Source organism: Otolemur garnettii, unplaced genomic scaffold, assembly GCF_000181295.1.
Source record: "Otolemur garnettii isolate 467f Iridium unplaced genomic scaffold, OtoGar3 scaffold00027, whole genome shotgun sequence".
NCBI classification, from domain to species: Eukaryota; Metazoa; Chordata; class Mammalia; order Primates; family Galagidae; genus Otolemur; species Otolemur garnettii.
In genome coordinates, this window is record NW_003852422.1 from 7,465,819 (window position 1) to 7,478,562 (window position 12,744).

The 12,744-nt window shown below is 38.6% G+C and overlaps 1 protein-coding gene across 1 annotated transcript; it reads right to left on the minus strand.

The window, feature by feature from the left end:
* Positions 1 to 310: 310 nt before the first annotated feature.
* SOCS6 (suppressor of cytokine signaling 6) lies at positions 311 to 5,966 on the minus strand. Its single transcript, XM_003788402.3, has one exon. The coding sequence runs from the start codon at positions 5,844 to 5,846 to the stop codon at positions 4,239 to 4,241; it is 1,608 nt and encodes a 535-aa protein (XP_003788450.1). The 5' UTR covers positions 5,847 to 5,966; the 3' UTR covers positions 311 to 4,238.
* Positions 5,967 to 12,744: the final 6,778 nt, after the last annotated feature.

Below are 12,744 nucleotides of genomic sequence, written 5' to 3' on the forward strand. Positions count from 1 at the left end.
TCCTGGAAGTCCTCAGTTTGGGTCTCAGCCAATTACCTGCCACCCCGGCAGCTTTTCACTCCTCTTAGACAGGTGTCTGTCTGCTCTCACACTCTTGCTCACCCACGCCCTTTAGTATATTGGCACCACTGGCTGACTCCTTATTTGTTTGACCAATTTTCCATTAGTGACATGATTCTACTTTTCTCTTTCTACTAAAATTTACTGGCTCCTGCCCTCCAGTCTCTGCCCAGTTCATGGGATATCCAGAAATTTTCTAGGTAACCCCATACTAATTAAAATCAGTGTATTAAATAAACTACAAGGTAGATCTTGTGAACGAAATTTTTATTTACACACTGTATCTAGAAGCAGATACATAAATTCTTAAACAATTTCCAAAAATGTGCAAGAAATTACTATAATTTGTTTACAAACCAAAACACGTATTAAAATCAATGGACTTTGGATAATTCATTCTGTGGTATTCTCAGTACAAATGATACACACCTGATTTGAAACATACAGAAAAAGTGTAAACTACAGCAATCTGAATTGCAAGTATTAATTTCATGGCACTCCAACAACTATGAAATTTCTTTAAATCAACATGTATACTTACTACAAAATTCTATAAGAATTTTTCATTATTTCTGGATGTACAGTTTGGATCACTTTTCAGAAATAGCAACTACACATTTTGCCATGTATAATGATTAATAAAAAGGGTTTATAAAAAACATTCTTTAAAAAAGTATTACAACAAACCCAATTTGTGATTACTAGCGTACCAATACTTTTAGAATTTTAAAGTAATTTATGGAACTGGTTATTGTTCCTTATTAGAGTATTCAACGAAGCTGTCTATTGCTGGTAGTGTGATTTCATTTTCAAAATAAGACTTCACATTTGATGAAAAGCAATTAGATTTAAATGGAATATATTATTTTGAATTGTTCATAAAACAATAGCTCTCATATACGATGTGAAATGTAGAGAAATTAAAACAGGCATTTCTGAAAGCGTTGTTTATAAAGGTATTCACACTTTAGTACTGGCAGAGATGCTGCATAAACTTCTGTCAGATTTTAGTAACTTGTATCCTGTTTAAATAATACTGGCTCAGGAATCACAACATATACTTTAGGTTTATTTCATAGATGCCAACAATTTAGTCTTTTGGCACATGACTTTTCTCAACAGCAAGATGGTTGCCCTGTGTAGCCGGTTTCCTTAAAAACTATTTTTAGCTCTTTGATCATTTCCTGTGATATATTTTGACCTTCTGAGTTTTCAGATTATTGCACCAAGAAGAAAGAGAACAGTTTTCCTTAGACAGAAAGAGAGTGAGATATTTTTCAAGTACTTTCTATAGTTTCTCATTATTTATAAAAACCCATAATAGTGTCCTAGTAAGCCTAAAAATAGTCTCTGTCCTCAATCATGTTTTATGATGAAATATTTGATTTTAAAAAATTCTGATTCACTTATTACGGCAAATGGATGCAGCTTTCCTGTTTTCTTTTTCTTGCCTTCAGCAAATTTTTAGAAGCACATATTTAAAAATGATTCACAGGTTGTCTTTATCACTTGCTACCTGTCACTAGGATCCAAATATTTACCCAAATTGTATCTAGACCAAACTACAGGGTGAAGTTCTCTCTCTTTTTGCCCCCTCTCCCCTTCAAACCAGCCTGTTTCAGTGGCGTATAAGGCTAATCTTTCACATTATGCTGTGCTACTCTGCCAAATGGATTTCTTTCTACACAAAAGAAGAGAATTTTGCAATACGCCTTTCGGCTTATAAATTTACTAGCAATATGCTTTTCTGCTTGTAATTCAGATTTTTGGCAAATGTTTTGATTTTTATTGTTAACACTATCAAAATCTAACAATTTTAAGTTGGATAAGAATAGGGCATATTACTTAAAAGTATTATATATTATGAATAATATAAAAGCACATCAAAAATTGGCTTTCTGAATTAGAACAGTATCAAGACTTGCCCTCCTTAAACCATAAAATAGAACATTTTATGAACATTTTTAGGACATTTAGATGAAAATTAAAATAACCTTGACACCAAAAGGGTAGGTCTTAAACACATGGCATCAAGAGAAAATGCGGGGAACAGGTTGTGTCCACATAAGACAGGTTCAGGGCAGTCCAAAGACCTCTGTGCACTCTGATCTCAAAAAGAGGACGTGTAAGTGCTCCTGGAGACACGGAGAACCCATTTCAACATTTATCATTAATACACAGTGACTCTGTGACAATACCTGCCATCTAATATAGATGCACAGGGACTTTTAACTCACCCCAGATATATTTTAAGTTGTTTAAAAATAAATAGTTTTGCAAAAAAATAGTTTAAATGTCTTGCATTAATTTGATAACAAGCTTACAACTCTGTAATAGTTCTTAACCCAAATAGCTTATAGTGAATAATTATATTATTACAGTATATTCCCTATGCCATCTTAGTAGGTGAAAACAAATCAGAAAATCAAAGAGGAGTCTTTGTAACAAGGTACAATCAACATTTTATCAAAATTAAGTACCTTTTCCCCTTTAAGTCAAAATATCGTAACACCATGATATCATGGCACTGTGCCTTTTCTTGGTAATATCTCAGTTCTGACCCTATAAAACAAATAGAGAAAAAAGTGAGAGGCAGGTATGTGTGAATGACAAAGCCAGTAAATCTGACCAAAGACCTCTGCCCTAGTGTTTAAAGTAGAAGAGACAAGAAAACTTTAAATGACACAGGAAGAAACATCTCAAATTACATGGTCCACCTTGGAAACACTTTCCTTTAAAGCTGTATAGCTGGAAACATCTTCTGGACAAGGTAATCCCCAAATACTACAACACTACAGAACAGTAAAATGAATAAACACTACACATTTCAAAATAACTAAAAATTATTGGGCATAACATCCTCCCCCCCAAACTGACTCAAAGAGATAAAATAGTGATACCAAATTACTTAAAGACTAGTTAAATTTAAAAAAAAATTAAAAAATCTATTTGTAAGTGGCAGTATTTATGGGTAGGCAGTATCTGATATGGTTTTAATATTTTTTCTCACGTCATGAGAACTGCTCCACAATCTCCACAGTGTTTTAACTGAAAGTCAAGATTATTTTAAGTGGGGGGAAGGAGTGGTCAAATCCAGCACGTTGAATAGTACACTACATAAAAATATAAACCTAACTTTAAAACAATGTTTCCTTTCTAATCAAATCGATTTACAACTTGAGATAAGCTTCACTGTTGCATGAGAACCCAGTCCATTTATGAAATTTAGATGTATGATCAAGTTCACCTAAGGGAATGTTGGCTGAGCTAAAGAAATCACAGATAAAACTCTTTACCAAAGGAAAGTGTAAAGAAGCACAGACAACAAAAATGCTATCACAGGAAACTATGATCATCTGATATTTCTTTAATAATAGTTCTAGTTCCATAGGTTTTTAGGGATGTTATGCCAATTTGTACCCGAGTTTAATGACAGAAAAGGCAACAATTTCTAAACCGGTGGTATACATTTCTTTACAATTTTTTAAATGTAAGGCCATTTATTAAAACAGACAAACCACAAGATGAAAATGAAGGCAAAAGAAAACTTCGACTTTTCACAACCAAAATAATGAGCACAATCTTTGAGATAATTTAGGAAAGAGCACTGTCGAAGCTATGCAGCCGATCTGCACTCTATCACCCAAGATTACATCCATTCATAATTCTAAATAAACCTTTTTTAAAGTATGAAATAAAAAAATCACTTTCAACGTCTATGTAATTCCTGTCTTAGCACACAGGTATGTTTATTCGACACTATCTTTTGAAATGGGCCATTTAAAAAGACAGCAATTTTCACTTTAAATTTCATTCAACTTTACTTAGGGTTGGATACACATGAAATGTGCTTTTAATGCATAAAAATCACAGTGGATAGCAGCAAAGGATTGGGGTGGGGATCAGGAGAATTTCATAATTCACATTGTGATTCTGCACATTGATGAAAAGATAATTCACACTTCTAAAACCTCAAGACTTCCCTTTTTAAAGAACCAAAATAAACCCAAAACACCTTGCGGACACTTCCACGCCCCTAAACAAATTAATGATTCTTTTACACATAAAACTGAAATAGTTATGGCAGCAAAAGATTCTGATGGCAATGAAAGTCTGTAAACTGTGTTTCAATCTCTTTTTCTTATTCCCAAAGTGCAAGATGCGGGGTTCTCCATCTTTCAGTAGTGCTTCTCCTGTAAATAATCCTTCATTTTGTTTGGCAAAGGCAGTTTCTGAATTAAGTCTATCCTGGTGTACTGACGTATAACGAAACGGCACAGGTACTGCAAAGACCGCACCTGCATGAACCGCGACACTGGGTTGGTCAGTCTGACCGGGTAAGTTGCAGAGCCAGGCAGCCGGGACCTAGAATAACAAAAAGCTCCATTTTCAGAGTCCCTGATTGAATGCTCGATTAGGTCAACTATGGACGTATGTCCTTCCACATCTGGCTGTTCGTAAAAGCTAAACCTACCATTTGAGTGCTCGATTCTAGTGTGAAGGGTTTTACCATGGGAGCGAAAGCTCAAGCTTAAAAGGTAACGGTCATCAGAACTGTCCCGCACGAGAAAAGACCCGTCCGGCACGTTGGCCAGCTTCCCCTCCGCCTCCCAGCGTGTGATTGGGCCCCAGTACCATCCTTGTTTCGCAAGTTTTTTCAGCTCCTCGGTAAGGCTCGTCACCACCATGGGACCACTACTTTGCACTGAGTCGTAAACTCTAGCAACCCCAGGAGCAGAGTTAGGATCAAAATTCAAATGACAGCGCATACTCTCAGCCACGTGGACATCTGCACCCGCCAGTCCACCGAAGTTCCTTTGGATTTGATTATTCTGCATTGGAGGTAGCAATGGTGAGAGCGGAGGGACGTCGTCGCGACCCGCCTGGGGACTCTGCAACACGACGCCCGTGGTGCCGATCAATAAGCCGTTCACTGGCTGATCCGCGAAGATCTCCGGGGCCACGACCAGGTCCTGGTCTACCTGATTCTCGTCTTCGGGGAAAGGGCGGCCTCCCCCTGGCGCGGGGACCGCGGAGACCTCCATGGGAGAAGACGTGTCCAGACAATAGCTGCGCGACCCTTCCAGAGGATACATCCCCTCGTCTAAAGGCACGGTGTACTGAATGTAGTCCTGAGGCATGAGTCCGATAACGACAGGCACATGTTCGTCCAGGTGCAGGTGCAGGTCCCCGTTGGGAGAGGCCGAGCCCTTGAGGGCGTTGGCCTGCTCCTGGCACGCGGCGTCCGCCTGGAGGTCGTGGAAGTCCTTCCGGACGCCGTTCAGCGCGGGGCTGGGGCTGGAGGAGTGGACCAAGGCCTTGACCCGCACCTCCATCTTGATGCACGTCTCCTCCGAGTTCGTGGGCCGCAGCGGCCACGGCGTGGGGCTGTAGTGGTGGCTGCGCAGCGAGGTGGAGCGCATGGGCCTCTGCGCGCGCACGTCCTTGAAGACCAGGGGCGCCGAGGAGGAGGAGAAGGCGTCCTCGTCGGCCGAGCTGCCGGGCGGCGCGCCGGCCTTGCCCTTGGGCTTCTGCTTTGCAGAAAGCCGCCTTTTCAACGTACCCATCAGGCTTTCGCTTTTGGACCTGGCTTTGCCCCCTTTCTCATCTTCGCTGTTGAGGTCACAGCTGGCCATATCTTTACTGTAGCAGCTACCAAATAGGGAGTCATCCTTCCCGAAGTCACCGGCTAGGGATGCTTGTTGTACTACCATGAAATCAGTTTCTTCTTTACTTTTATTCAGGTTAAAAGATTTCCGGAAAGTTTTAAGACTAATTTTCTTCATTATGACTAGTTACCTAACCCAAGGGGATCAACCTCTCTCTGCAGTATTATCCCCGAACATCTGGAGAGGCTGCAACGCTGCATCTAGGCATTTTTCCAGCTTCATTTGACCTTTGGAGCCATTTTCTAAAAAGAAAAAAAAAAGGCGTATTAAAAAATATTTTCAGAAAAGTTTTATTTTACTCAATGTTAATCTTTTAGCTTCTAAACAAGAACAGCTGCGACTTTTAAGGGAGTCAATTGCTGGCACGGGGACTTCGTTCTGTTTCCCCAGCAGAGTAGATCACTGCCTGCTACACAGTGAGCATGGGGCAAATATTCCATGATGTCTGAAGACAGGCTCCCTAATCCACCTTCCTCTGTTTTTGCACCTTGCTTTTTATACCATATAACCCTCAGCGTGTGAGCTGCCGTTCATGTCCTCCCCACATGCGCTCTACCCAGACCTACAGGCCCTCAGCGCCAGCTAAAAGCTCCCTGCTCTGCCGGCTCAGTCTGGTCCAGCCAAAGTCCCCGGAAAGGCCGCACTCCATGGGGATGGGAGAACAACAACCCTAGTCAACTCCTTCACAGCTTAGACATATTTCAAAATACTTGAACATCTGTAAAGATAAATTAGAAGGACACCATGATCTGTGATAAAATGTCTAAAAACGTCTACTGGGGAGTTCCTTGAGAAGAGGGCTCATCCACCTTCACACTCCAGGGCTGAGCACAGAGGATGGAGAAGACCAATGCTTACAGGATGAACAATTCTAAGTGTATTTCCACAGTTATTATCTCTTACTTTATTTTTCTGCATTTTTTTCCCATGGCAAATCTTTACTTCTGTATCCAGAAATATAGTTTCTAAACTTTGTTTGGTACATTGTTGTTCCATCATCAGAATGCTACAATTTCCAGTCTCTAAGCAGGGGTGCCCAAACTTTGGTTTTTTTCCTGCCCCACATTAAAAGAATAAGAATTGTCTTGGGCCACACCGTAAACACAAAAACACTAGCAAAAACTGATTAACAAAATAAAAGGTCCATGCATACTTTTTCAAGCTATCATCACATAGAAGCAAAACACTCTTCAAATGATCTGTATACAGCCCACAGGCCACAGGTTGAACACCCAAGTTTTACTTGAATAGCTTAAAATACATTCCATCTCTGAAGCTTCTGCAAAGCTTGTACCAAGTCCCAAACAGAGAGTCCTTGGGGTGACTGAGCACACCTCAGTGAGTTCAAAGCCTACTTAGCCACTTGCTATAGGACTTTCCCCAAGTGTCACAGATAAGCAAAATAGTCCTCAAATAATCTGCATCCATAGGTTGGACACCCCTGCAAGGCTTTCTGAAAGGCATTTCATAGGAAAAAGTCTTGGCTCTCTAGTGATATTAAATGATCACTGTAATACACTGTTTACAAAGCCATTCTGTTTCAACTATGCATGATGTTTTATTTCCTCTGTGGCCATGTTCTGCCTTTCTTACAACCACCAGAGTATAATGCCGTGATAAGATGGACAATTAGCTCTAACTGAAAATGCCAATAAAACCAAGAGCACGATTTTGACCTCCAGACCCAGCAGTTTCGCACCACCCAGTATCCTAATGGAACACTGCAGCTCCAATTCTGAGCATGTTCATTAACTCACTTTGCACTAAGTAAGGCCCTACTATGTGACCAGCCCTGTACAATGATAGGCAGATTAATAAATTTATGGTCTCCTAATCTCGTAGGAGAGACGGGCATATACGAATGGATAAACTGTAATCTAAACCCTTTTCATAACGTAACAGTAACACAAGGTGGGAGTTGAAAGAAAGGAGAAATACTTCACAAATGTCTACACTTGGGGATTGTGTGAGATGGAATCAGCCTGAGGTCATTCTTACTAAAAAACACTCATAACAGACAACCCAGCAGAGGATCAGCAATATCATGTCCGCAAAAGAAGCAACTGCAGATAGGCCACTGTCGTGTGCTGTTTTGAACATGTTGTAAAAAAATGCAATGTGCAACCCTAGTTGCTTTTAAATATTGAATTGAGTTGTGTCTTAGATGAACTCACGAAGCACCATGTTTTCTACTCAAGCGTGACGGATAACTGCCTGGACAGCAGAGCCAGCAACTGGTTCGGAGGCATTAGGTATTCACATTTAAACTATCCTACCATCCCATCCACACCTCAGAAAGCAAGAGGCTGGCAACCATGGTAAAACTGGGTGGCAATTACCTACTTGAAATTTATTCCTCGTTCAAATACCAATCCATATTTACAAACTATTCATCAATATTAAAGAAACTAGATTCAATCCTAGACATTAGAAACTATAAAAAAGTTCCATTAGGCCATATGGACTTTTCTCGCTCTCCTGCATTTTCTAGGCAAAGATTACTCTGAAATTTTTAAGAGTATCTGTTTTTCTGTTTGCACATTCAAAAATATATGCCATCTTTTTATAGGGTTACCATCTGTCTCATGCCTAAGTGAATGTTCTGGATTAGTTTTACTGGTTTTTAATTGTAAAATTTTAAGTTTACACATACACTTAAAAATGAATAGAAAGGTTCAAGAGAAAAAGTTTTATACATTTAAAAAATACTTTGTATGAGAAGATAATGTCTTCAAATAATTTCAACTTCTCATGAAGACATGAAGTCACGTCTTCAGTCATCATAACATGCAATGAAAAACCTAAAACAACAAAACAACTACTTAAACCTCAACAAAAATAGCTTTATCACCCCCATTTTACAAATGAGGAAACCGGGTCTCAGAGATAGCAGAGCCAGAATTTGCACCTGCCTGCTAACTGCAAAGCTCACGCTCTTTCCCAATAACAAATTGTTTTTTTGGTTTTTTTTGAGACAGAGTCTCACTTTGTCACTTGGGTAGAGTACCATGGCGTCATAGCTCACAGCAGCCTCAGACTTTTGGGCTCAAGTGAGCCTCTTGCGTCAGCCTCCCAAGTAGCTGGGACTACAGGCACCCACCACAACGCCCAGCTATTTTTAGAGACAAGGTCTGGCTCTAGCTCAGGTTGGTCTCTAACTTGTGAGCTCAGGTGATCAGCCCACCTCAGCCTCCCAGTGTGCTGGGATTATAGGCATGAGCCACCTCTCTGGGCTGGTCTGTCATTCTATTGTTTAAATAAAGTAGTTGTCAAAACTTTCTGGTATTAGGACCTATTTACTCTCTTAAAATTATTGATGATCACAAAAAGCTTGGTTTATATGAGGTAGAGCTATTGAATTTTACCCTACCAGAACATAAAACCAAGAAAATGTTAAAATGTTTTTAACTATTAATTCATTTCAAAATGAAAATATACTCTTTACATGTTAATATAAATAACATTTTCAAGAAAAGCAACTATTTTCCCAAATAATAAAAATCAGTAAAAGGGGTAGTTCCTGTGGCTCAAGGAGTAGGGCACTGGCCCCACATACCGGAGGTGGAGGGTTCAAACCCGCCCTAACCAAAAACTGCAAAAAGAAGAAAAAAAAAATCAGTAAAAGAAGTGGCACCACTTTACATTAGAAAAGACGACGGCTGGACTCTCACATCATCTTAACAACACAGTAGCTGCCCCCCTTATCCGCAGTGGATACAGCAGCCCGAGACTCCTAGTAGACCCTGACCAGAGATAGCACTGAACTAACTCCATGTACAGCACACTATGTTATTCTCCATACTTACATATCTATGATAAAATCCAATTTATAAATTAGGCACAGAAAGAGATTAACAATTATTATAACATGCTGTAGTAAAAATTATGCAAATACAGTTTCTCTCTCTCTCAAAATATGGTTCTCATCTGTTTTCAGACCATGGCTGACAGCAGGTGATTGGAACTGCAGACTGGGGGACAATTGCATGTTGTTTCAGTTAAAGTGTAAGAAGAAAATTCAGCCTCCTACAAATATATATGTGTGTAGTTGAAACAAGAACATATTTTATTTACTAAGTTTTCCGTATAATTATGGGTATTTTTCTTTGACACTACACCAAAACTCAATGAGTGATAGCTTCTTAAAAGTTAAACTGCATTAGCCAAGTTTGGTGATGCACAGCTATTTGCAAGGCTGAGGCAGGAAGATCACCTGAGGCCATGAGTTCGAGACTAGCCTGGGCAACACAGCAAGGCCCCATCTCAAAAAAAAAAAAAAAAGTTAAACTGCACTGTGAAATTTGAAACCCTATCAAGAATAATTATTTTTTTACTCTGTAACACTGAAATCCACTGGTTTATCTTGCATTTTGAAGGAATTTCTTAGGCATGCATTATTTTTTTACGTCATGTATTCATTACATCATTGTACATCATCATAAAAGCATGTTTGGGAATTTCATTGGAAAAGTATTTTAAATATTGAGAAGCAGTTAAACTAATAATGGTAGAGATAAGTTTTCCGCAAGTGTAATTTTTACCTAAAACTTTGAATTTTGTCACTGGTGTCAATACTGTCAATTGTTTTAATTTAAGTGGTAGGCTCATTTTGATCACTCATGAGAAAATATCCACTTAAAATCCAAGATGAATAACCATAGTATGTCTGTCAATAGCTCTTTTAAGTAAAAGTGGTATTTCACAAAGAAAGTAGTCAGATAACTGGCAGCCAGCAATTCACACAACAGCCACTGAGCACCTCCCCTGAAGACACACAGGAACACAGAACAAGCTATATTAATACCTGACAAAACAGACCTTAAGACAAGTATTACTAGAGGCAAAAGGGATATTTCAAAATGGTAAGAGGGTCAACGCATAGGACAGATACAGCAGTTAAGGCATGCACACGTAACAATGAAACCCCAGAATACAGAAAGCAAAAGCTGATAGAACTGAAAGGAGAAATAGGCAATTCAATAATATTTGAAGATTTCAATAATTGCCAGGACCAGTAGAGAGAAAACAGCAAGGATACGTAAGATGTAAATGCTATCAACTAACTGGACCTCGGGAACATTTTGCAGGCTTCATTGTTCAGAACAGACCAAAACAAATCCCATTAAATTTTCAAAGACTGACATTATACAAGGTTATGTTCTCCAACCACAATAGAACTAAATTACGTGTCTATAACAGAAATAAATCTGTAAGAACACTGAATATTTAGAAATTAAACAAAACGCTTTTAAATAACTCGTAGGCGAAAGACTAAAAATCATAGGTGAACTTAAAAAACATTTTGAACAAAATGAAAACTAAACATACACAAATTAACAAGCTGCAGCTAAAGTAGCGTTTAGAAGGAAAGGTGTAGCTTTAAAGGCCTATCTTGACATGGTCTCAAATCAATAACTTAAGCTTTCACCTTTAAGAACAAACTAAATCCAAAACAAGCAGAATAAAATAGCGTTAAAGTGGAGATCAAGAAAACATAAAATAGAAAAAAACAATTTAAAAAATGAAACCAAAAGTTGGTTCTTTGAAAAAACAAAGGGAAAAATCTTTAGGCTAGACTGACAAAGAAAACAGGAAAGAGTGAGAGGTTCCAGACCCAAAGGTAAAAAATTATTCCAAGGCGAGAAACGAAAGGAAAGCAGAGTCCTAGTTCTGTGTGGTCAATGTCATCTGTAGTCCACCTGGGGTGAAATCCCTGACCAGGAAAGAATTCCCCACGTGAGCTATGGTGGATGGGGATATAAGGTCAGGGGGCTGAGATTGGTACAGTCATTATTTGCTGGGTGGGACACGCACTGGATTCTACCTGGGCAGGTCAGTTCTATCTGGGTGGATCCCTCCTATCAAAGAAGACATAAATTAACAAAATCAGAAGTGAAACCTCCACGGAAATTTAAAAAATTACATGGGAATATTATAAACTTTTGACCAAGAAATTAGAAAACTTAAGAGGAAATTGACAAATTCCTAGAATGGCATAAATTATCCAACCTGACTTAAAAATTAATTAACATAACATAAATTAACAAAATCAGAAGTGAAACCTCCACGGAAATTTAAAAAATTACATGGGAACATTACGAACTTTTGACCAAGAAATTAGAAAACTTAAGAGGAAATTGACAAATTCCTAGAATGGCATAAATTATCCAACCTGACTTAAAAAATAATAGAGAATATAAATAGACCTGCAGCAAGAAATTGAAGTGATTAATTAAAAACCTTACCATAAAAAAAGGCCAGGTTCAGGTGGCTTCACTGGTGAATTCTACCAAATAGCTGAAGAAGAATTAATACAAATCTTTCAGAAACTCTTTCAGATAACAGAGAAGGAAGGAACACTTTGCAAGTCATTCTGAAAGGCCAGTATTACCCTCATGCCAAAGCCAAACACATCACAAGAAAACTGTACCACCTATTATGAACAATGATGCAAAAGTCCTTAAAATATCAGCAAACTGAATTCGGCAACATATAAAAGGAAAGTAAAATAGGTCCAGGGTGTTTTAACATCAATAACCAGCTCATGGACAACATACTAAGGGACACATGATCAACTTAACAGGTGCAGAAAAGCACTAAGCACTAGACAAAGACATCACCCATTGCTAATGATAAAAACTTTCAACAACCTAAAAATAGAAGGAAACTTCCTCAGACTGATTAAGGACAACCACAAAAAATCCTACAGCTAACATCATACTAACAGTGACTGAATGCTCTACCGAAAGATTGGGAAGACAAGGATTGGCGCTCTCACTGTCCTACAAGGTCTGAGTCAGTGGCACAAGGAAAAATGTATTCAAATTAGAAAGAAAGAAATGAAACTGTGTTTTATTCACCCTGACGCAATTTTATAGGTAGAGAATCCTAAAGAATTCACAAAAGAAAAGCCTACAAAAGTCGAGCCACAAGAAAACTACCAGCAAATAAACCAAAGTGAATTAAGAAAACAATTCTATTCACAAAGAATAAAATTACTCAGAAATAAATTTAA

Excerpts from the sequence above, each read along its gene's own strand:
- SOCS6 (XM_003788402.3), bottom strand. The coding sequence starts at position 5,846 with ATGAAGAAAATTAGTCTTAAAACTTTCCGGAAATCTTTTAACCTGAAT.